At 36.1% G+C, this 22,002-nt stretch overlaps 1 protein-coding gene across 5 annotated transcripts in view; it reads right to left on the bottom strand.

Annotated features, from left to right (window-relative positions):
• Positions 1 to 22,002, bottom strand: part of VAV3 (vav guanine nucleotide exchange factor 3) — a 436,513-nt gene that overhangs the window by 39,003 nt on the left and 375,508 nt on the right. For all 5 annotated transcript variants that reach the window (XM_033198397.1, XM_033198396.1, XM_033198399.1 and 2 more), the window contains one exon: positions 5,772 to 5,837. In XM_033198397.1, coding sequence (XP_033054288.1) covers positions 5,772 to 5,837 — 66 coding nt within the window. The remainder of the gene's footprint in view (positions 1 to 5,771; positions 5,838 to 22,002) is intronic.

Raw genomic sequence — 22,002 nt, 5'->3', positions numbered from 1 at the left:
CTTTTCTCTCTCCAGTGGGTGCATTATGACAAGTGAAGATCCAGGACTACCTTCCCAGCCATGATCCCTATTACTCGGGTGGGTCCTACCCTTTTCCATCAGTCATGGGCCCTCTGCACTTTCTTCTGTGTAGTATGGGTCCTTGTCTGGACAGACACTTCATATTTAAGATTATAGTTAATTTCCTTTTGGGAACTTTTTCATCTTTGAGCATACGGTTACTATTTTTCCCTAATGCCATTTTCTGTCAGCACCATAGTCTATTAACACTGCTAAACTTCTGCTATTAACATATAGTTTTAAAAAAACATTTTATTGAGAATATAGAATCCATACAAAATTATTCACACACACACACACACAAATATTTATATGGGTCTAAATATATATAAATAAATGTATATGTGTGTCTATGTGTGCCTCTTCCTGAAGTACATACCTTATGAAGCTAGATGGCACACTTAAAAGTGAACTTTGTGTTTGTTTGAATAAACTCTCACTATTTCATCCTTTTTTTGAGAAATTTCTAAGAGGAGAGTAATTTTCTCTCACAACTTCTAACGCATTCTTATTGTTTCAGATATTAATCCAGACACTATAGGTTCACACTGTATAATCTCTATTTGGTTCTTTTTTGTAGTTCCTATTTCTCTTTTGAGGTTTTCTGTCCATTCATTATGAACATGTTTTCCTTTGTGTCCTAGAGCACCATAACAGCTGCTTTTAAAATCTTTTCCTAAGTCATCATATGGGAAATCACAGGGTTGATCTCCCTTCATTCTCTTTTCTGTTGAGTATGGTTCACATTTTCCTGCTCCTTTGTATACTGAGTAATTTTATATTGTATCTTGGACAATTTGAATGAATGATCTACTGCAGAGGCTCTGGATTGTCTTATGTTCCTACAAAGAACCTGGCTTTCCTTAAAGTTTATACACAGAATTTGAGGTTTCCTCTCTCTGACTCCTTTTAAGATTTCCTACATCCTTTTCCAGCTGCTGAGACTGCATTAAACTCACTCCATAGTCTGGTTCTTTAAGCCAGAAATATCATAAAGTTTCTATCTGAATTTTAGCCACCCTGCATGGTACAATCCAGTGCCTGTCTTCAAGCTAGTCATAAAACAAAGAAATTCACCCTAGTACCATTCCTTTTTCCAAGTGTCAATCTTCTCCTGGGCAGTGCCTTCAGATAGTTTTGTTTTGATATTTTGTCCACAACTTGTAGTTATGTGTGGGAGGACTGGCCGAATACGAGCTATTCAACAGTTATCAGAAGTGGAAACTCTTGTTGCTTCTATTACTGCTGTTGTTAGCTGGGTCTAATAATCAACCCTTTATAGATAACCTATCTTTTGTCTCAGTTAGTTTTAGTATTTTGCCTTTAATGTCTTCCAGTTTCATTACAATGCATCCAGGTGTTGATTAATTTTAATGTATGCTCCTTGACTCTGAAGATTAGTTTTATTATAGAATCTGGGAAGTTCTCAGGCATTGTTTGTTTGAATATTGCTTTTCTACAATTATCTATTCTCTCCTTCTATTAAATGTATTTGCATCTCATCACTCCATTTTCTGTTTTATTTTTAATTTCTTAATCTCTCTGAATTATTCTTTGAGAAATTTCTTCAGATTTCTCCTCCAATTTCTTACATAACTGTGTCTGATATGCCATGTAACATGTTCACTAAGGCTTTCATTTCAATTACTATGCCTGAATCTTTTTCATATATACCCAATTAGTGTCTTGCTTTCCGCTTAGATTTTTTTCCCTTTAATTTCTTAAACTATATTAAGTATAAAATTTTGAATTTAGCATCTAAAATTCAAATATTTGCTATAGTTGTCAGTTTAATTATATATTTTATTGTTTCTGCTGATCTTGGCATAAGGTGGTTTGTTTCTGGATTCATTTAAAGATTCCAAATTGTAAATGTATGTTCCCTAGGACATTATGTATAAAAATCCTTTGGGAAATGTGTGCAAAGAGGCTCTGATCCAGAGAGAATTTGAATTTTCATTGGGAGAATAATTAATGTGGAATTTAAAAAAAATTTTTAATTTTTTATTTGAGACAGAGTCTCGCTCTCTCACCCAGACTGGAGTGCAGGGGAATAATCTGGAATAATTTTAAACTACATTTCCAGCTTAGAATTATTTAGGTAGCAGAGCTGGTATGAATTTCAGCCCTTCATCTGGATGGTTTTAGATTTAAAGTTAGAAATTCTCAGGGGAGACTGCTTTCCTTTTTTCTTTCCAATCCTGAACCAATACCAAGGTAGGCATATCATCATCAGTGGGATGGATTTTCTCCTAGTTCATCCACTGAGGGCTCCTGGAATCAGAGGTATACCCAATTTTGCATTGTGCTGCAGTTCCAGGCTTTGTCTCTAGTTGCCATATTGCCAGAAATGAAGTTGACTCATTTATGAACCGCCTGTGTTTTCCTCAGTTTTAGGTTTCTACCTGCCTATTTCAGAACTTTTGAGGAGAAGGATGTAGCATATATAGGAAAATAAATTTTAAGCCCAGAATAGAACATTCAGCACTACTCATGGACCCCTGATAAACAATATATCCCAGAATCAAAAGCAATACCATTTTGCAAATGCCCTCAAACTGTCCTCTCCCCTTCAAATTCCCCTCTATGTATCTTCCCTTAACTTGCCCTATAATTAAAAAAATGAATCTATAATTTCATTAAGCAGTAAAATTTTAAGTAGCTACTTACTAATATAAAACAACCATATTTAGTAGTCCTGCTTACAATTAGAAGTTACCCTACAACTCTGTCATCTTAAAATATCTGAACATATTTCTCCTAGCCACTTCTTGGGTCAGCAAATATCATTCCATAGGATTCTACAGGCTGACTTAATTAGTACCTACCATTGGCAATGTTGTATATACAGCGAGGGACTTGCATTTGCTTTTTCACTCCTTTGTTCATTCATTCAACAGTAATTTATTAAATACCTACTTTGTGCCAGACTATCCCTAAAATAAAATTTCAAATGCTCATTTTTCGGCCTTATTCAAGAGGATGTAAACAGAAAACAGTACATGGTATATTCAATGCTTAATATTCTTGATTGGATGTCTTTAGGTTCCCAAACTTCTTAATGTTAGAATGTCTAATATCCTGCCACCTGCCTACATACATACATCACTCCTTTACAGATAGGAAGCCTGAATCTTGTTCTTACAAAGTCCAAAAACTAGATGACAATCATTTTAGCGTATCTAATTAAATAAGAGTGATATCAAATTTCAATAATCTTTCAAGACTGTAATGTAATATAAGACAAAAATATGTAACATTATAGATCAATGGAACAGAATAGAGAGCCCAGAAAAAATGCCACACACCTACAACCATCTGATCTTTGACAAAGCTGACAAAAACAAGCAATGGGGATAGGAGTCCCTATTCAGTAATGGGGAGAAACAAAATTATGTCCTTTGCAGCAACATGGATTGAGCTGCAGGCCATTATCATATGTGAACTAACACAGGAAAGGAAAAGCAAATAACACGTTTTCACTTATAAGTGGGAGCTAAACATTTGATAAATGGTGCTGGGATAATTGGCTAGCCATGTGCAGGAGACTGAAACTGAACCCCTTCCTTATATGATACAGAAAAATCAGCTCGAGATGGATTGAAGACATAAATGTAAATCATAAAGCTATAAAACCCATGGAGGATAACCTAGGAAATACCATTCTTGACATAGGACCTAGCAAAGATTTCATGACTAAGATGCCAAAAGCAATTGCAACAAAAACAAAAATTGACAAATGGGACCTAATTAAACTAAAGGGCTTCTGCACAGCAAAAGAAACTATCAAGAGAGTAAACAGACAACGTACAGAGTGGGAGAAGATATCTGTAAACTATGCATCTGACAAAGGTCTAATATCCAGCATCTATAAAAAATGTAAATAAATTAACAAGCCAAAAAACAGCTCCATTAAAAAGTGGGCAAATGACATGAACAGACACTTTTGGAAAGCATACATACATACATACGGCCAACAAGCATCTGAAAAAACACTCAATTTTACTAATCATTAAAGAAATGCAAATTGAAACCACAATGAGATACCACATCACATCAGTAAGAATGGCTTTTATTAAAAGTAAAAAAATAACAGATGCCGACAAGGTTGCAGAGAAAAGGGAATGCTTATACACTGCTGGTGGGAATGTAAATTAATTCAGCCTTTGTGGAAGCAATGTGGCAATTTCTCAAGGAACTTAAAACAGGATTGCCATTTGACCCAGCAATCCCATTATTGGGTATATACCCAAAGACATATAAATTGCTCTACAAATAAAGGTTTGCATGTGTATGTTCATCCCAGCAATATTCACAAACATGGAATCAATCTAAATGCTCATATGTTCATATGTTTCTGGATAAAGAAAATATGGTACATATATACCATGGAATACTACACAGCCATAAAAAGAAACAAGATCATGCCCTTTGCAGCAGTATGGGTGGAGCTGGAGGCCATTATCGTAAGTGAACTAACACAGGAAAGGAAAAGCAAGTAATACATGTTCTCACTTATAAGTGAAAGCTAAAATTGAGTATACATGGACATGAGAAGGGAACAACAGATTCCAGGCGCCTCCTTGAGGGTGGAAGGTGGGAGGAGGGTGAGGATCTAAACACTACTTACCAGGTACTATGCTTAGAAACTGAGTGACACAATAATCTGTACACCAAACCCCTATGACATGCAATTTACCCAAATAATAAACCTGCACATGTACCCCTAAACCTACAATAAAAGTTAAAAAAATGTGATATTAGATCACAGAACCACAGAGTAACAGACGCTTTTCTATTCTCTTTGTTTTTGAAAATAATTAAGCTTGAATGAGTGGAGTAAATTATCCTATAGTGCACATTCTACAGCCAAGGATAGCAGATTCTCATGTTTCTAACATTAAAAAGAATGTCCAGTTTGGAAATTCAGTAACCACTGAAACACAGCAAGCAAGATAGTTTAAGGAGAGTTTTTCCCCCTCAGGCAATCATCTCTATCATATTAGTAAAGAAATTTCATTTACTTTGGAGTCAATAACTTAAAAAATTGTGTGGAAAACGTCACCCATATTACCAAATTGTGATATTAAAATCATGTTACCCTAAACAGAAATGTATCAGTATCATAACACACCAAGGAGTACATTTTAGGTTACATTCACCCATAATATTAATTGAGCAAATGTTCATTTATTCTCCTTTTATCTGTGTTTTATATTTTCAGAAAATTCCATTATGACATTATATAAAAAGTAATGACACACTATAGAAAATATATGTAGACCTTTGGCTGAAAAATTTGTGGACTTTTCATTTTTTAGCAAGCTTTCAAAGATATCAGCTGAAGCATAATATCGCCCTGTAACCCGAGTGACTGGAGGCAGACCGTACCATTCTCAGTTCAGTGGGAAAGGGGAAACTTGTACAATGCATCTAATTTGTGGCTGTGGTTTATTTCTTCTAAAACCTTTTAGACAACTTAGTTTTATAAATTCTGCTAAGTAAAATTTGCCTCTTCTATATATTTTCTTAATATTTAAAAACATATTCTGACAATAGAACCATAGTGATGTTGAAAATAATGATTCTTCCAGAAAACAGCAATAAAATTAATAATTGACCTGGCCAGCATCCTTTGTAGATTTTTGCACAATTAATCACAGCATCAAAAACAAAATGAAGCAAGAGAAAATTAAGATACTAATACTTACACACGGGCAAGGCTTGACTGCATCACTTGGAAAAAATCCAACCTCTCCAGATGCTAAATTTCTGCCCTAAGAGAAAAAAAATGCCAGTGTTGAAAACAAATTTACCACAAATGATAACACCATGATACCCCATACATAGCACTGTTACTTAGGATCCTTAGAATTCCTTATGTGTTATATCTAGTCCTGAGCATTAACTTACTGTGGTTCAGAAAAGGAAGTAAAAGCAGAGATAGTTTTCCTGGTTGTTCAACTTTACATGTGGTTTCAAGTCATGATCATAAAATAATTCAAGTTTATTTTTCAATCTACCCTTCAATTTTGTTAGCTTTGTATCTCTCAATCCTGTAGAACACTGGACACCAACATTTTCGGCCCCAGGGATGTGGGGTGAGGTGGGGTGGGTGCTGGGGGGCGTGGCAGGTGGCTTCGGGAGGAAACTGTTCCACCTCAGGCATTAGACTCTCATAAAGGGAGTGCAACCTAGATCCCTCATATGCGCAGTTCACAGTCAAATCTGCACTCCTATGAGAATCTAATGCCGCCACTAATTTGACAGGAGGTGGAACTTGGGTAGTAACGCTTGCTCATTGGCAGCTCACCTCCTGCTGTGTGGCCCAGTTCCTAACAGGCCATGGTCCGTGGCCTGGGGGTTGAGGATCCCTATGATAGAGAGACAACAGCAGTTTCTATCTTTCACCTTTATATTCGTTGGCATAAGCAGATCATATGAATTTTGTGAAGGCATATAATTAATTATGAATTCCATATAAATGGATACTATTGGTCTAAGAGAAAACATGAGAATGTCTATCTAGCAAGATGAGATTTCAAGATGTGAAAATAGAAAACAATATAATGTAAGTTTTGGATGATTTTCAAATTTAAAAAGAAATCGGATACTTATTAACAGAAGAAGACCATAAGATTTTGGAGAATAGGACTCTATTAGGTTGATGCAAAAGTAATTGTGGTTTTTGTCATTAAATTGCAAAAATACCAATACTTATTGAATCCTTAATATGTGCTAGACACTGCTCTGAGAGTTTTATTTAATCCTTGCTATGATCTTTATGGTAGATCCAATTACTATCCTCACATTACAGATGAGGAAAATGAGACACAGAGAAGGTAAATAATCTGTCCATGGTCACAGAGCTAACAAGTACAAAGCCATAAATCAAACTCAGATGTTCTAATTTCAGGGCTCTGCACTGCCTCTCTGTACAAGCATAAGAGAGACTCATGACGAAGGACAGTGGGACTTAAATATAAAAAATAGTTAGGAAACAATTTGACAGTGATAGCTGAATTCTATCATTGGTGATGGCATTTCTTTAAAGGTGTTGTATGTTTTAGAAGACTTAAACTTGCACCAATGTGGAATATGGCTCCTAGATGAGTCTCACTTTTGGATTTGTGAATATCACAAGGAAACTGATACCATGGTAAGGAAAGGGATTGGAGGGAGAGAAACACATGCTGAAGACACTATATAACTGAGTCTGCTGAACTGGCCAGTGGATTAGATATGGGAAGAGAAGATGATCTGTTTCTGAGTTAAAGACTGGGAAAAGAATGAAGAATGGAGGTAAGAGATGACTAGAGAATCCATCCAAACAACACAGACTTAGATAACTTAGAGCGGAATCTGGAAATTGGCGCAAGGCTGCATCACTTGGAAAAAATGTAGAGAGAAGATAGAAGACAGAATTTACAGAAATTAGTGAAATAACAAGGCAGAAAGAAACGATCAGGAGAGAGAGGAATCAGAGACCTGGGAGGGATGGCAGCAGTAACTACAAGGTTGGAAGAACTGTTTCTTTCATTCAGCTGTGTTTATCAAGTGCTCTATAATGGTTTATTTTCAGCATGGCAGTAAGATACAAATAAATAAATATGGTATTTGGGACTATACCACTAGCCAGATCTTTATACATAAATGCACTGCAATGCTACCTGAGTGCAAAATATGAGTGTGTGGTGGGAACCATACACTGATTAAGCTCAGAAGAGAAAAGAATAAGAATGCTTTAAAAAACAGACAAGACCTTTGAGAGTTCACAAAGCAAAGAAGTCTATTTTGCAGAGGAAAGTCCAAAGAGAGAGCTCTGAAATGGTCTTTCTAAAGTACATTTGAAGGTGTATCAACAAATTGGAAAATTATGGCTATTATAAAAATAGTAAACTGCCAACTTCCACTCTTCTTCAGAACAACAACAAAAGACTTTATTCTATAGAATGCAGAGTACAGGAGAATAAGTGATATTTTGTGACAGGGTATGTTGGCCAATGCAATACTATCGATTTTCTCAGAGCAAACCTGATGCAGAGCCCTTCATGTAAATTGATACCTTCATTCTGTTCCTCCTCCAAAACTCAGTTCGCACATTACCTGCTCTATCATCTCTTCCCCAAGGAGCAGATTCCAGATTGAATCCCATGCCTATTCTCCCACTGCACCTTTCCATACTCTTGGTGATACATAAAGTAGTAGTGCTTTGGTAGTATTCACTTCTAGTAGTATATGTAATTATTGTTCAACATGGTCTTCTCTATTAATAGACTGTGAGTTCCTGACATAAGGGACAATCTCTCAGTCATTTTTGTATAAGAAGATTTCAGACACAGAGTAGGCCCTTAACAAATGTTTCTAAGGGGAGATATAACTCAATCTGATAGTTCCCTGTCACTGAGGAGCATGGTCCTAAATTCCTCCTCATTAAAAAGAATAAAATACAGCCATGTGCCACATGATGACATTTCAGTCAATGACTAACCTTATAATGATGGTGGTCCCATAAAATTATAATACCATATTTTTACTGTACTTTTTCTATGTTTAGATACACAAATGTTATAACTGCCTACAATATTCAGTGAAGTAATATGCTATACAGGTTTGTAGCCTAGCAGCAAGAGGCTATACATGTAGCTTAGGTGTGTAGTAGGCTACACTATCTAGGTTGGTATAAGTACATTCCATAACACTTGCACAATGATGCATTTATTGTATGTATCACTGTCATTAAGTAACCCATGACTATATGTCACATTTTTTTTTCACACAGGCAAGCACTGAAAAGGATTAAGCTGCCTGTTTCTATAGGAAAATATTCATACAGTGACATTCTTTGACTTGTCCCTGACATGTTCTATAAGGACAGTGTTGGGGAGTGCAATGTCACAAAGCAGAGAAAAGAGGATGAGAACCCAAAGAATAAAAGAGTGGGAAAAAGAGATGAATTTTTTAGTTGGTGAAGGTGTATGGACTGGCATAGTTGTTTCTTTCTTTCTTCCTTTGTAGAAACAGGTGTTCCACACAAAAGACATAAACGGGAACTGGAATCATACTAGACGGTAGAGGAAGAGACCGTGGTTATATAAGAAATGCTCTAAAACTAGATGAACATATAATTTTCCATTCAAATCAGGACCTTTTGAGAGTAAACAGGTAGTGACTAATAACTATGCCAGAGCAAATGGTATAAACTGAACTGTTCTGGGTAAACAAGTACACATGGTCATCATATCAAAACTCATTTTGTTCTTTTTCATCTCATTTAAAGGACATTCTTGGAGGTCCTTCAGGAGGGAAAAAATTTCACTAAACAGGCTGCCAATGTCATTCTGAATTGTTTTTTTCTTTAATAAAATGCCCTAGGAGTTCAGGATCATTTCTTAAATGGTCATAGGCATTCCTCAGATGACAGAGAGATGAGAGATAATTTAACCTATTTTAATATATGAATAATGTTACAATTACTTTCTAATTCCTAGTCTCATCACTTTTAGCTATAATATATGCTATATTCAGTAATGTCTACTTATTAAAAAGATAGCTATCCTACAACATTTGCAGGATTCAAAACAAAGTAGTGTGTAGGAGGGGTTTCTTCAGTTTCTTGGTGGATGTGTGTGGGATGTTGGTATGGTAATTCATTAATACTAACGGATGGAGCAGCTGTTAATCCCCTATGTATGGATGAAATTGCAGACTGTAACTATGAAATAGACCAACTTCAAATGCAATGATTTAGTGCACTTTATGCGATGATATGAGGTTTTGACTAATCTTAGTGAGAGACATGCAACTGAATTTCCTTCTTCTTTACATTACTGTGTGGGCATTTTATTCTGGGTCAGATAATCAGCTTGTCATCCCTTTTATGAGTATTACAAATGCCAAAGATAGGGAATCATCTTTCAGTTATCCTCCTGCCTTGTATTTGTTCTGTAAGTCCCTTAACATCTTCAAGGTCAACTTGAAAACATTCCTCTCTCATACTTACGTGTCATCTGATATACCATACGGTGCTATCTTTATATGCATTTATTCTGCAGGGCATCTCTGTACTATGTGATGAGACTTCTGTAAATCTAACAGTACAGGCTGGGTCATTCTTATGAAAATACATTATTTGGAAAGCACCTGAGAAAATAGCTTATGGGTAGTATATGGGGAGAAAAAAATCCACCTTTATAATTTTCATTCAATCACCTAGAGCAGACATAAAGCCAAATCATATTAAATTATAATTCATAAAATAATGCCTTTTTCCTGAAAAACATTTTTTTTCCTGTAGAAAATGTATCAAGCTAAAATTATTGACAACTTCCTCTGACATTCCTGAACATCACAAACATAAAGGCATACTCAGGCACTTATTTATTTCTAACTGACCTTAGGTTTTAACTATTCTTCATTTTTCTTCAACAAGAATCCACACTGAATCATAATGAATTAAAACTACTTCAGGTTTGCTGGTAGAAATGATATTCACAATCTACCTGTACAGAGAAATACATTAAGGTATGCCAGGATGCTAGAACTAAAACCTCATTTTTAAACCCACAGACAAGGAAGGCTTAAAATGACAAAGCATATCTTCTGAAAATCTTAATCGTAAATTGCTTGGCTCCTAACTCTGTAAAAAGGAGAAAGAATTGCTTTGAGAAAAATACAGTGTCTCTTCCCTGTGCCTCATTTATCCCCTTAATACTACCTGGATTGGAGCTTTAATGCACTCCTGGAATAGTACTGAACAATTTGAAACAGATGTGGAAAGCTGAATGTAAAAGGGACAGATTAATGGATATTTATGAATGATTGGAAATTCTCCCAAGTTACAATGCTCTAAACACTCTCAATGTATGCACGACGGTGCTGTGGAGATTACTAAGCAATTTATCACACATGGGTAATGGCCAGAGCAACTGTCACCCTGCCCAGTCACTTCCTGCTGTCAGAAATATACAGGTTGAATGGGGAAAGAAGATGTACAGCAGGGCCATGAATTATAGGAATATAGGTGAATACACTGTACACACAAATTAGTTCATTGATTGGATGGGCAGATGGAAGGAAGGAAGGATGGACGGAAAGATGAACACACAGTTTTTGGAATCATTCTGATGACGTTTGTGAGGACAAGCAATAAAAGAAAAAAACCAGCAAAGAGCAGATGATCAGGAAAAGACCCAGTCAGAAACCGGCCATTGGTAAGGAGAGATTTTTAATCACAGCTGCAGCCATATTGTAACCATCATCAGTTACATATACATAAGGGATAGTTCTTGGAAAACACAGAAAGGCAGTATCATAGGATGTGTCATCAGAAGAGCTTGTTCTATTTCTAGCTCTGCTATAAAAAGATGCGCAACCTTTTGCAAGTCTCAGTGGTAAAACAAGGATGATGACAAGATCTGCCACACATGCCTCACCAGGTTATTACAAGGATCAAAGAATTAATATGCATGAAAGTACTCTGCAAATGCTAAATACTTGTTTTATTTTATCCATAATATTGCTTTTTGATTATTGTCAATCAGTTATTTCATTTCTAAGTTTTCCTTTGTTATTTGGCCCATCCATGTGTGATTAAAATAGAAATGTCTAATCCTGTTATAATCCTACCACTCTCTTCATATTTCAGTAAACTTGCTAAGCTGCAAGGAACATAGACTCTCATATCACTTTCACCTGAACAGGAACTATTATATTTCTGATAGTCCATTCCTTTACTCAAATGCTTTCTTGGCAGTACACATATTCTTTCATTGTTAATTGCCTCCTACATGATGAGTAAGATATGCATTTTCTACCAGTAAACACCTTGAAAACTTGCCAAGCATAACTGCATATGGTTATATGATGGCCACTACCATTAATTCCAAAATACTCATGCACACATACAAAACCATAAGCTATGCATTTTTGTTATTTCTTAGTCAAAAGCGGATATGATCCTTAACTTTTGTCCAATGTATAAACAGTGAAAGTTCATGAGGTTGTTCAAAAGACAATATAAAATACCCATATCTCTGGCATAGTTCTCTTGTAAAGTGACTGTCATTGGCTTAGAATTCTGAATAAGTCTAAGAAACTTGTACCTTGGTCCAGGATCTCTGAAATTAAATTTACCTTCAATTTGTATGGGTTTATAATTGCATCGAGTCATCAAAACATATGACAAAGGCTTCAATTATAGTTGATGGTTTTTCCAATTCACACAAAATTGTGTTTACTACATCTCTGACATTTTGGCAGATGGAAGTGTCAAAAACCCTTAAAAATTAAAAGTTGTGAAATGTATACTGAGAAAAAAAAAACCCACTAAAAGCCATAAGCTGTACATCTACACTTATTAGATTTGAGATGAATACAACACTGGAATGAGACTTTACCAAGTGTTTTTCCTGTTATTCAAAAATGTATTTGGTGAGGTCCCTGTATAAGACGGGCAGCAAGAAAGGGAATCCTCTGATTATGGGTGTTTGAATGCTTTTTCTCCAAAGTCTCACTGGGTGGGATGTACATGATACAATCCTAAATTACAGTCTTATGACTGTGTATGTGTGTGTGTGTGTGTGTGTGTGTGTGTGTGTGTATGTATGTGTGTGAAGTAAACAAGATAATACCTTTAATGATAGAAAAAAAAAATTCGGGCAAGCAAAAACCAGTCTACATGTAGGTAAGTCAAAACCCACATTGTTACTCAATACAAAATCTGGAAAGAACCAGGTTCTACCACATCTTGGTGAGAAGCCATATAACCCAAAACCAATCCAGGCTTAACAAAGGTCCAAAGAAATTTGCTTTTCTAATACTGGCAGACAACAAATGAATGTTTTTCTATCCTTGGCAATTTTAATCATAACTAATCACAAAAGAAAATATTCTGAGTCATAGCACCATACACACTAAATGCTCATGGCAGCATATTTTTAAATAATGTTATTTTTCTACTAAGAGCAAAAGTAGCGCTTTAAAGAAAAGTTTACTGACTTCCTAATATGCACAAGGCACTGTGTTACATACTAAGGAATTAAAAATGAATAGACATGGACAGGATCTTCAAGGATCTCATTCAGACAATGTCATTTCCTTAAATTCACTTTAGCTTTGGTTCTTTCCACAGATTTTTGTGGTATTTTTGATGAGGAAAAAACCTGTGAGGTGATAATTTGATACGACTAGGGAATTGAGAGCCTGGGTTTTATTTTTGGCCTTCTGATCTTGAGTAGGTCATTCAACCCTTCTTGGCTTCATTATCCTCACCTGTGAAACAAAGCACATGACCTAAGGATTTCCAATGTCTCGGCTACCACCAATGTTCTTTGCTTATATAAGCACTTTTGCAGTGCCCCCACAGTACTCCACTCAGTCATGGTTGGTCAAAAAATATTTGACCCACAAATTCTTAATTAGGGACAATGTGTGCCAGTAATTTAATCTGTTTTTTTTTTTTTTTTTTCTTTTTGGGATGGTATCTCACTCTGCTGCCCAGGCTGGAGTGCAATGGCGTGATCTCTGCACACTGCAACCTCCGCCTCTCAGGCTCAAGCGATTCTCCTGCCTCAGTCTCCCAAGTAGCTGGGATTACAGGCACACACCACCATGCCCGGCTAATCTTTGTATTTTTAGTAGAGACAGGGTTTCACCATGTTGGCCAGGCTGGTTTCAAACTCCTGACCTCAAATCATCCACTCGCCCCAGCCTCCCAAAGTGTTGGGATTATAGGCATGAGCCACCGTGCCAGGCCAGTAATTTAATCTGATAGCATTTATTTACAGAAGACAAGGACATTTCAGCTTCTTAATGACATTCATTTTAACTCAGTGTGAAGCGGTCTATTTTCCAAAGCACATAAAGGTTGGTTTGTTAGAAACTGCATTCATTAATTCATTCTTCAGGAATTCAAATTATCATGAATAATTAAAATTCAATATATGTTATAATTTGATAAATTATTTGGCCACAGTTCTTAGGGGCATGTGCATGTGCATACTCTACTGAAAACACTTGCGGTGTCAAATCAATAATCATGTCAGATGGAATTCCAAATTCATGGCCCACTGAAAGTATTCTGTGATTGACACAAACTTTTAGTAATTATGGCAGAATGTAGCTTATATAGTAATAAAATAATGGGAGAAAAAGGACCACAACAGAATTTCTCAGAACTTTCTCCTATAATGTTACTCCTTTACCCTCCAGAAAAAAAGAGATAATACTTAATTGTCTGAACTTCTACTTAGATGGCAGTGTCCTCATCTAAGTACATTATAACCTACATTGCACTATACCAAGTATTGGAAAAATACAAGAACTGTTAACCAAAAACATCCATCTTGAGAATTAACAATGAGGACCTCACCCACTTTGTCAGGAGGCCTGCCAATTCCCATAATACAGTCTGTACACTTGGAAACATTCCTGCAAACTCAGTTTATGATCTATTTAATCAAAGCCAGTTGACAATCACCCAGGGAAAATGTTTCTTACAGGCCTTTACTAATGCCTATTATCTTCTATAATCATCTCTCCCAAGGACTCCCTTGTTCTAGTGTAGTCACACACTGCCTTTTTCTCCTTTCCTGTAATTAGGGACTCTGATTTAACTCAGTATTTACAGGCAAATACCTGTCAAAATCAAGGTCTCATGATTACAGGACATACTAATGCCAACTGCGCCTCTACACTTTCACGTAGCCTTTTATCCCCATGGCCACAATTTCAATTCTGCCTTGGCTTCTACTGATTTTACACAAGGGATGGGGCTAATACATCAGTGGTGAGAGGCAGTTTAGAAGAAAAGCCAAGATGAACAGTGCGACACCGGGAAAACAAGCTCCAACGCTGTATTAAAAGGATCATTGCCATGATAAAATCTAAGTTTGAGACATTATGAAGAAATGCCCTTGGATAGGAATCTGAAGGGGAAAAACACTTACCAGTTCCCAGAGATGTTTACTCTCTGGTTTATAACCCAAAGCAATGAGTCTTTTGGTGTCCGGAATCAGTTTTCTTAACAAAGGAGATCTGATTCTTTCTTGTATTTCTGTAATGTTCTTATTTGCCTCTGACTATGATGCATACTAACACTTGAATTTTTAGATCAGAAGGAAAAATACACAGCTTTCGAAAATTCTACTGGAGCTAATATTGTTGTGTGGTCCAGAAAGGATTAGAAGTCTCCTTTTAATGTAGGGCAAAGGAAAAGAATCCTTTGAAGTGACTGACTTCTGAAGCTTCAGGGAGAGGTGCTGGAGGAAAGATCTACTAACTCCACTCAGGTGCACCTCCCTTCTCCAGGCTCAGAGGGTTTCTGGATTGTGCGTTATTGCACAGATCACTTACATTCTCAGTCACATTCCCTAGGCAAACGTTTGTTTTCTGTAAACCACTATCTCTCTCTTTCCTTCCCCATCTCCATCACTCTCTGTGAGGTATCTTGGGTCTTCCTCAATCAAACCTGCTCAGAGAAAAGGGCTCATGATTTTTACCCTGATGATTATTGAAATCAGTCAATCTCTTCAGAATTGATCATTTGCATTTTTATGTCTAATTATGAAGTAAAAAGTTTTATCTCTGATTAAAGAAATTTCAAAAACTGGGTATGAGAATTGGGAAGGCAGAATAGTCTTCCATGAGACCATATGTGCCAGTGAGACTCTTCACATTAAATATGAGGAAGAGGAAACTTAAAAACAAAACCAGAATCAAAAAATACCTGATTATTATTTTCCATTTCTGGAAAATAAAGTATATCTTTCAAAATCATTAATCATTACACCCAAATACACTTTTTTCTCCTTTTCAATCTCTTTTCAACTTTACTTCCTATGAGTCTCACAACACTCCATGAATCATTTAAGAATTAAAATCTCATTTTATAGATGAGAAATTTGAGGAAACAATGTTAAGTAATTTTAAAATTATTCTGAGAGAAAAAAGACACATTTAAATCTGACAAGATGAATAAATACTTTAATGGTCTTTCAAATGACACCATAAAGTATAATTTAATAAACAACTCATTTTAAAACTTGTAAATAGCACCTTATGGAGATCACAACTCTGAATAGACTTATTCATTCCACACCTATGGACTGAATGCCTATTTCATTCTAGGAACTGAGATAAAGTAATGAAAGTCATAGCTCTTATATTTCTGGAGTGCTCTAACCAGGTAGGAAGAAGGATAAAAAGACCCTTAGGACACAGTATGATGGGTGTTATGATAGAAACCCTTTCGGTTCTGAGAAGACCTCAGAAAAGGTGACCCAGTATTGTGCCTTGATGGTAAAGAAGGATTTAGCTGACAGAATGGGGGCGAAAGGGAAAATTCAGGAAGAGGGTAACATATACATCAATGGTTGGAGCTTTGAGAAAACAGGTCTCCTGTGAAAAAGATCCCCCTAATCAGCCCTTCATTTATTTTATTCAGCTTAAAATGAAGAAAAAAATACCTGTAAAAAAAGAGAGTCACTCAGACTGTTTGAAGACCAAATACAGCAGTCCCGTGGCAAGTAAAAATTCTTGACAAGGTAAACTAAGACAAGGGCCAGCTTACAGAACATTCATCATCATTGTGTCTAGATGGCTGAGAGGATGGTAGCGGGGAACCCAGCACCTGGTTGCCCCTGGCCAAGTCAAGAGCCCACCACCCCCCAGGTTCATTGCCTCTGAAATCAGCATGACTAGAAATGCTTCCTTTCTCCTGAGAACCTCCAAGTTCTCTCTAAGCTCAACTTACTGTCTGACTTTTTATTTTCTGTGTGACTCTTCCTGTTACACAAAAAGTTATACATAAAGTGATGCTTTGTTTCCTAATTTTTCTACCAAAAAAGAACAAAACTGCCTTTAAAAGTGTGATTTCCTTAGAGGTGTTAGAGAATTAAATGACTCTCCTAAAACAAAGCACAATGGTCTAACATATAGAACTAAAGTAGGAGACCAGTAAGTCTGAAAAGGACTTTAGTTTTAATTCTACAACTGCAATTTTATGAACAAGTGATAAATTTGGCCCTTTAAAGTCACAGTTCTAAATGGAGGTAACACGATTTTCCATTTACCCTCTTTATGAAGACCTTGTGAATTAATCAGAATGTGGGTAAAAACATTTTCACTCCTTAGAATAAAGATCATGTAGATGTGTGATTAGTAAGTGTGAAGTTTCACAACTATTTTCTAAGTTATTTAACTTTCATTGTGGATAAAAATATATATATTATTTTTGGCACTGATTACAGTTCTACTGCTTATAATTGCCTTTTGGTTCCAATTAGCTTACAAAATTCTCCCTGTGGAACATTTGAATATTCGTAAATGACAATGGAGCAAATAAAACCCCATGATATAAGACACAGAATCCTCATTGTTTCACAGCCTTTATTCTAAGAAGAAAACACATATAAAGCATTCTATTATAGTAGAAACCATAGATGACGCAGCTTAATTTTACATTTGCCTGTTTCTCTGTCTTGCCCTCTCTTCCTTTGTGATAAGTATAGTTTAACTTTTCTGGAAAAATAAAGTTTGTAATATGAACAATTTCTTCCAGTATGAAGGATATTCTCAGGAGTTACTAAGACTTTATTATCACATATTGTAACAAAGACTTAAAAGCAACATGTTTATCATCATCAATTGGATGACATGATCAGAATTGTCCTGTATGTTGTTACGCTCAGTAAAAACTATGCCTTACACCTGCACTAGAAAATGTGCCCCAAACGGCCAATTTCCTATTTTATATTCATTTCACTTGAAGACAATTTTATAGAGCTTTCAAGGAAAGAGGAAGAAAAAAAAGGAGACGACAAAGAAGAAAAGAAAATGCAGCCAAAATGAATCCTTCAATGTAAAGATTGAACAGAGTACATTTTTACAGCTCAATTGATAATTCATTGTTTGAAAGAAGTAATAATGAAAATGCCGATAGCCCATTCATTCAATAGCATTAGAAATTACTGTTGTTATAATAATAATGCAGACTAAATTAATAGCTATTCAAAGAAAGAAAGTTCCTGATATATAGTAGAGGATAATTTGTATTCTCCTGATATAGCATATGTGGAAAACATGACTGTCTACTACAAAATCTGACTTCCCACACTAATGAGTGAAGTCATTCACTTGCAAAAACAGAGAAAACAGGTTAGAAGGCATAACTTCTCAAAAATTTCCAAATAAGCCAAAGCACCTAACTAGTACAAAAGACATTTTTGAAATAAAATACAAAGCCATTGTAACATTGCAATAAGTTTTCTAGATTTTTATCTATAGCTTTAACGCTAGATATATTTGCAACAATATGAGTTACAAAAACCTTAATAAAAAAACTCAAAATGAAAACCAGGTGCATCACCTCTCCTGAGTTCTGATCATTCCTTACATCATGGAGGCCTCCAGGTTAGAAACTGGTTCTCTAGTTTCTGGTTCTCCCAACATGAAACACAGTCAGTCACATAGTAGGCACTTTATAAGTATCTGAATGGATGAATAGTAGGATAAAATGATGGAAGAATGGATGGGAGGATGGATGGATGGATGGATGGATGAGTGGATGGATGGATGGATGGATAGGAGCCATTATTTAATTGGCACTGGGCTAGAACTCCTTTGTGTATTTGTTTTATTTTTTATGTGGTGATTGCTACTTCCACTATACAGATAAAACTGAGGCCCTCTTCAGAGTAAGTAATCTATTTAAAGTCACACTGCTAATAGATGGCAGAGTCAGTAACATTCAGCAAAATAAACTATCATTTCCTAAACATGTAACTGGCTTCTCCAGAGCTAAGTATGTACACTCTGAAGATTAGGAAGGAACCAGAAAGAGGTGCTTAAAAACTATATTCTCAAAAACAATTAAAAAACATTCCCAGTGGGGGAGTCACATATTTTAGGATTCAAGTCATAAAGTACATGTCTTGAGTATGAAAATCAGCAAACTGACATAAAAGGGGCCACTGTAAACATGCCTAAAGACACACATGGCTTCAAAGGATCAACCAGTCCATGACTCCACATTTAGACCCAATAAGGAGGAAAGGTTTTGGTTCAGAATTTTTTTAAAAAACATGGCATTGTAGATCACGCCATTGAGTAAGTGCAGATTCAACCCAGTTTCCTACATGTACCTTCCATATGTCCAGTCTATGAAACAAAAGCTAATTTAATCATGAGAGCTTTGAAACACTGTAAGATCTTAAAGTGCTTTTTCAATTAGAGAAGACTACATCAAGTTCAGTACAAAGATTGTTTAGCAAGTGGTTTTTTAAATCATGCACTAATTTGTCAAAAAGGTACCCCTTATTTGGTAACTATCAAAGCCAAAGTATTGTAACACCTTATTTTGTAGCTACGTTTAATAATACCAATTACCAACCAGTGAGCTGGGGATAATGTCAAAATTACCATGGAATCTTACCAATTAGATCATCAAATCAACGGCTCACATTAGATTCATCTGGGGTTTTATACAACTTACTTATTTATGCCTAGGCTCAACCAAGGCTACCTGTGTCTTAATCTCTGGAAGTGAGGCTGTGTGTTGACATTATTGCAAAGCTCCCCAGGTGATTCAGTCAGGGGGGTAAGCACTGCTCTGGTATAGCTCCGCTCATGTAACACATGAAGAAACTAAGCTATATAGTGATTAAATGTCTTGACTGAAGCCATATAGCTATTTGGCTACAGATACATGACTTGGATTTAGTTTTTCTCATACTGCCAGTGGTTCATTTCAATAAAACTAGCATTTGTTGGCGAAAAATTATTTGATTGGCTTAGAAGTATCCGTAACACAATTCTGATCCAAGTAACATCTGTGTGGGAAACACGAGATGAACTTTTAATATATGTGCAAAAAGTCAAACATATTACTGGCTGCTGGCAAGCAAAAATGGTTCTTCTAAAGACAGGAGACCTAATGTCAAACCAATGATAGGAATTGATAATTGAAGTGTGAGCAGTGTCTGAGTAGTGAACATTGTTGGCCCTCTGCACACTTGCTATCTGAAATAAATGTGTTAATTGGTTTTCTCTGTTCTAAACATTAGCCTTATTTGTTTCTGATCATTACATATACCCCAAACATACCCACATATCTTGTCATCCAAGGGTTCTCATTTGTCCTATGATTCTCCTAAGTGTCTCCAAAACTATTCTAATACTATACCAGAAAATCTTCAAGTTTATAGGCTGCTGAAAGGAAATGACAACTAATAATGTCTTTCTTTTTGTCTAGAAAGAATAGGAGGCAGTAACATTCAGTAAAAAATGGCACTGGGCTAGTTGTCCCAGAATCTCAATTACAGTTCTACTTTTAACATTATGTGGCTGTGAGGAATGAAGGAAATAATGAATCTCAAAACATGAAAATAATTGAAAGCACCATCTAAACCTAGTGTGATAGGAAAAAATAGTGAATAAATGAAAAAAAGATACTATACACAATTAAGTTTTACAAATCTAAGGTTTAAGAAGAAAAGATGGAAAGGAACACAGAGCTTGGTTAGAAAAACATGAATTCCAAAATTATCTTTTTTTTTTTTTTTAGTCATTTTTTTTTTTTTTATTATACTTTAAGTTCTAGGGTACATGTGCATGACGTTTATATCATGTATAACTCCCCAATGCAATCCCTCCCTCCTCCCCCCTCCCCATGATAGGCCCCAGTGTGTGATGTTCCCCTTCCCGAGTCCAAGTGATCTCATTGTTCAGTTCCCACCTATGAGTGAGAACATGCGGTGTTTGGTTTTCTCTTCTTGTGATAGTTTGCTAAGAATGATGGTTTCCAGCTGCATCCATGTCCCTACAAAGGATGCAAACTCATCCTTTTTGATGGCTGCATAGTATTCCATGGTGTATATGTGCCACATTTTCTTAATCCAGTCTGTCACAGATGGACATTTGGGTTGATTCCAAGTCTTTGCTATTGTGAATAGTGCCGCAATAAACATACGTGTGCATGTGTCTTTGTAGTAGAGTAATTTATAATCCTTTGGGTATATACCCAGTAGTGGGATGGCTGGGTCATATGGTACATCTAGTTCTAGATCCTTGAGGAATTGCCATACTGTTTTCCATAATGGTTGAACTAGTTTACAATCCCACCAACAGTGTAAAAGTGTTCCTATTTCTCCATATCCTCTCCAACACCTATTGTTTCCTGCCTTCTTAATGATTGCCATTCTAACTGGTGTGAGATGGTATCTCATTGTGGTTTTGATTTGCATTTCTCTGATGGCGAGTGATGATGAGCATTTTTTCATGTGTCTGTTGGCTGTATGGATGTCTTCTTTTGAGAAATGTCTGTTCATATCCTTTCCCCACTTTTTGATAGGGTTGTTTGTTTTTTTCTTGTATATTTGTTTGAGTTCTTTGTAGATTCTGGATATTAGCCCTTTGTCAGATGAGTAGGTTGCAAAAATTTTTTCCCATTCTATAGGTTGCCTGTTCACTCTGATGGTAGTTTCTTTAAGCTAAATGCTTTTAAGCATACATTTGGCATGGTTCTAGGACTCCTGCGTGACCTTCAGAGTGATCTCAAACATCAAACTTTTCAAGCCACTTATATGCACCAAGATCTTCAACATTTTGTGGTTGGCTTGACTACTTCCTGTCCCTTTCTTTGTTATGAAAAACTGATTGGCTTTCAGTGCCCTTGGAAGAGCTCACAAAACCAGTTTATTCTTAGGGCTGCTCATGCGGCTTCAAAATGTTTTCTGTCTGTGGCACACTGTTATTTTGGTATCCTGGTGAACCACACCTACTGGAATTTGATTGGTATGGTCCCCTTCCTCTTGTGTCTGGGATGGACATGTCTTGCTTTAACCAACAAAAAGTGGCAAAAGTAATTCTGCACCAGTTCTGGTGTTTAGGTGTAAGACGGTCCAGTAGTTTCCACTTTTACACTCTTGGGAGCCAGTTACCATA

The sequence above is a fragment of the Trachypithecus francoisi genome, unplaced genomic scaffold (assembly GCF_009764315.1).
Source record: "Trachypithecus francoisi isolate TF-2019V2 unplaced genomic scaffold, Tfra_2.0 Lachesis_group5, whole genome shotgun sequence".
Taxonomy (NCBI): Eukaryota; Metazoa; Chordata; class Mammalia; order Primates; family Cercopithecidae; genus Trachypithecus; species Trachypithecus francoisi.
This window is presented reverse-complemented; position numbering and strand designations above follow the sequence as displayed.